The following is a 3,481-nucleotide window of genomic DNA, read 5'->3' on the forward strand; positions in this document are numbered from 1 at the left end:
TTGCAATGCATCAATATTCTAAATCATCTTTGGGTGTTTACGTTCTCTAGCTGCTGACAAGCATTAGTCACTCGAGTGAAGCCCGACGAAGGAAAAGAATATCATGTGAATTTGTAAATAATCCAACAGCCTCAACCTGCCGTACTAGATGCAAGATTCAGAAGTTCACCCACTTCCCTGTGTTACTGTTAAAATGATTCCATGATCATGCTACTATTATTGAAAACCTAAGAACCATGCAGAAGATGAAGCGCTCAAAGGATATATAGAAATAAGATATCTGCTTGCTAATATTTGATATAAATATAACACGATATCTCAAGGGCATCAGAGAAAACATTGGCTGCCAACACAGAACAACACATGGTAATAGTGGCATATCACCGCCACTTATACAATGAAGAAAAATACCATGCACCTCCTAAGAAAAACTAGAAAATACATTGCAGCCAGGAGAATGCTCACTGTGCACTAACATGATCAAGAAAGCATACAGCAACCTGGAAGTTCAACAGTGGCTTAAATTCAAGTCCCTCCACTGAGACCGATTAATATTAAACATTGGTTAAACTTGATCTACAACTTCACTCTTTTCCATCAGCAGCCCGAAGTGAACCAAGTTGAACTGGGGCTTGGGTGCCAACCACTTTAGATGTTCCATAAATTGATAAATCGACCCCTTGTGTCTTTTCTTTTTCAATCTGGTCTTTTATCCAAAAGTACGTGATCCTCAAACCATCCTGGTGTATTCAAACAGAACAAAAAGAATTAGTTCTGAAACTAGTAAGTCATAAGCGAAAAAGATAGATGACCAACATTGAATTGCAATTGATTTTGCTAGGTTGAAAATGGATGAAAAGGGGAAGAGAAACCATTGGTTTCCAACCTTCAGTTTCATTGTTGGTGCCCAACCCAGCTTCTCCTTTATCAGTGTGTTGTCTGAGTTGCGGCCACGGACGCCCTCTGGACCAGGGATATGATGGATGGGGAGATTCTTGTCCTCAAAACTGAGCACAATTTCTGCCATCTCGTTCATGCTGACCATTTCATCGCTACCAATGTTCAAGGGCTCCCGAAAATCTGACTTCGTCAATCTAAGCCAAAGACAAATATGCTGATGAGGATTCAGCAGTAGAACCAAGTTTATTAAAGTTCAAACAAAATGAATATCTAACAAGTTAACAAGCAAATCGTTAACAGCTTATAGGGCAAAATTTTGTGCCATAGGAGTTGCAGTTTAGTACAAAAGGACTAGCGTCGAGCTTTCAAGCAAAAATTAGCTTTCCATTCTAGACATATAAGAATTTTCCATTTTGAACTGTTTGTATTGTTCGTTATGTAAGATTTCAAAAAGTAGACTAATAACTAAATTTTGATCAAATCCAAGCAAAAATCAGATAATGGATAAAGTAGGACATGAACAAACTAAAACCAGCACAACAGCAAGTTATTACCTCAAGACACCTTCGACACATTCATCAATGAAAGTAAAAGATCGTGTTTGCAGGCCATCGCCCCACATCTCAAACCTATCAGTTGAAGTAATTGCCTTCCTACAGAAAGCAGCAGGAGCCTTCTCCCTTCCACCTAGACAACAAGGACGTAGCATAAATTGTTAAGGAAAAGAGGAAACTTTAAGATGAAACAAGACTTTGCACATATGCTGTGAGGATTACCAGACAGTGACCTACCTTTCCATGTTCCAAAGGGTCCATAGATATTATGGAAACGACCAACTCTACATTCAATCCCAAAGTCCTTATTGTAGTGTTTGCATAGCTCCTCTGTTGCAAGTTTCTCTAAGCCGTATGCATCTTGAGGCTGACAAAAGGACAACAAAGAGAAGTCAGAATCCAAAGGACAAAATTGAGGAAACTAACAGTTTTCTAGCTCATACTTCTGCAGGCCAGGCGTCAGACTCCTTGAGGCTAACATTAGTATCCAACTGTTTAAATTCTGGGTATATGCAAGCACTAGATGCATAAAAAAGCCTGTGGATCAAAACAATAAATAGTTAACGCCAACCTGAAGTATGTAAAGCTTGAGAATGAAAGATTATAAACTAGCCAAGAGAATAAATTAACTCATGAAAGAAGAGATTTGAACTTTAGTGATGACACAACTTGAAGCTTCCCTACCTCTTAACACCATTAATCCTGGAAGCCTCGAGCATGTTGAAGCTGATCATCGTGTTATTGTACATAATCACCGAATGGTTAGACTGGATAAAGCCCATCCCCCCCATATCTGCAGCCAGATTAAAAACATGGTCGACGCCAGTGGTAACCTTGAGGCAGTTATCCATCACCCGTAGGTCCACAAGATGAAACTCATGGCAGAACATGTCCTCTGTCATGTGCTCATTTTTCTTCCAATCGGAGGCAATGATGTAATGACCCTCGCTCTTCAAGCGCCTAGCGATATGTGAAGCAATAAACCCGCCGGCACCAGTGATGGAAATCCTCAGTTTCTCATAAGGCCAGTAAGGTTCTCTTTCCAAATTATCGTATGTGTATTCACCATACATGGTTCCAGTATTACCAGCACTTCCCATTCTGTAAAACCCATATCGCCAAAAAAATTAATGAACGGCAAACAAAATATAAGAACCAGAAATCCCTAAAACTCCAAATCGAGAAATACAGCAACATTCGAAACATATTAATATACAATGAAAACAAAAGGACGAGGGAAAACAAGTCTACAAACCAAAGGCAACCATCAAGAAATTAGATCACCATAACGAAACCACAAGTTATAGGATGAAAACGGAACAAGAAAAACAGCAATCTAAGATCACCAGAGGTACCAAAATTCCTTTTTTGCTAGAGAACCAACATCACAGGAAGTATAAATGCAGAAACCAAGCTCCGAAAACTCAAGAAGAAGCTCCTTTCGAAGCAAAAACCTTACTTGCCACACCTCAATCTGCCGACGTAAGAAGAAGAAGCGACACCCAACAGAACGCACGAGGAGACACACAGGATCTCACAATAAAGGACCTCTGGCAGAAACTTCGCATATATATAGTATCCGGGTGCTATGGACCCTACCTTTCGCCTTTTGCTCTTTTATTTTCCCTTTTTTACTTGTATTCTCTCTTCGTCTCGATTAAGCTCATCAAGATTTTCCAAGAAAAAAGATCTTCAAGTCGAAGGAACTTTTCTCTTCTCAAATTAGCAGCTTTGAATTAAATCAATAGGTTTCTTATCAAAAAGACATGAGAGCAGTCATGTGGCGAAGGGGAGACCTCATCCTTGTCGAACCAAACAGCGCAAGTCTTGATGAAAGAACCCAAAAAAAAAAGGATACCTAGACCGCAATTTGAAGGGACCTTCTAAACAGTAGACTCTGGTTTTGAAAACTTCTACTTGATGTTAAGTGTATATGATATGTGATTTAAATTTTAAATACATGACATGGAGTTAAAAGCAAGTCATTTAGATTACAGATGCAACTGCGTCATGAAGAATCTTCAAAA

The 3,481-nt window shown here is 39.2% G+C and overlaps 1 protein-coding gene across 2 annotated transcripts; it reads right to left on the bottom strand.

Annotated features, from left to right (window-relative positions):
* Positions 1-264: 264 nt before the first annotated feature.
* LOC116256868 (GDP-mannose 3,5-epimerase 2) lies at positions 265-3,250 on the bottom strand. Of its 2 annotated transcripts, none has more exons than XM_031633397.2 (7): positions 2,923-3,250; positions 2,139-2,555; positions 1,898-1,991; positions 1,692-1,821; positions 1,455-1,587; positions 887-1,094; positions 265-740 (listed from the first exon to the last, which is right to left on the bottom strand). In XM_031633397.2, exons 2-7 carry the CDS (start codon positions 2,552-2,554, stop codon positions 585-587), a joined length of 1,137 nt encoding a protein of 378 aa, XP_031489257.1. In that variant the 5' UTR covers position 2,555; positions 2,923-3,250; the 3' UTR covers positions 265-584. The 2 variants fall into 2 exon arrangements, with proteins under 2 accessions (XP_031489257.1, XP_031489256.1); XM_031633396.2 differs by having other exon boundaries at positions 2,914-3,245.
* Between the last annotated feature and the right edge of the window lie 231 nt (positions 3,251-3,481).

This window comes from Nymphaea colorata, chromosome 6, assembly GCF_008831285.2.
Source record: "Nymphaea colorata isolate Beijing-Zhang1983 chromosome 6, ASM883128v2, whole genome shotgun sequence".
In the NCBI taxonomy this organism is placed as follows: Eukaryota; Viridiplantae; Streptophyta; class Magnoliopsida; order Nymphaeales; family Nymphaeaceae; genus Nymphaea; species Nymphaea colorata.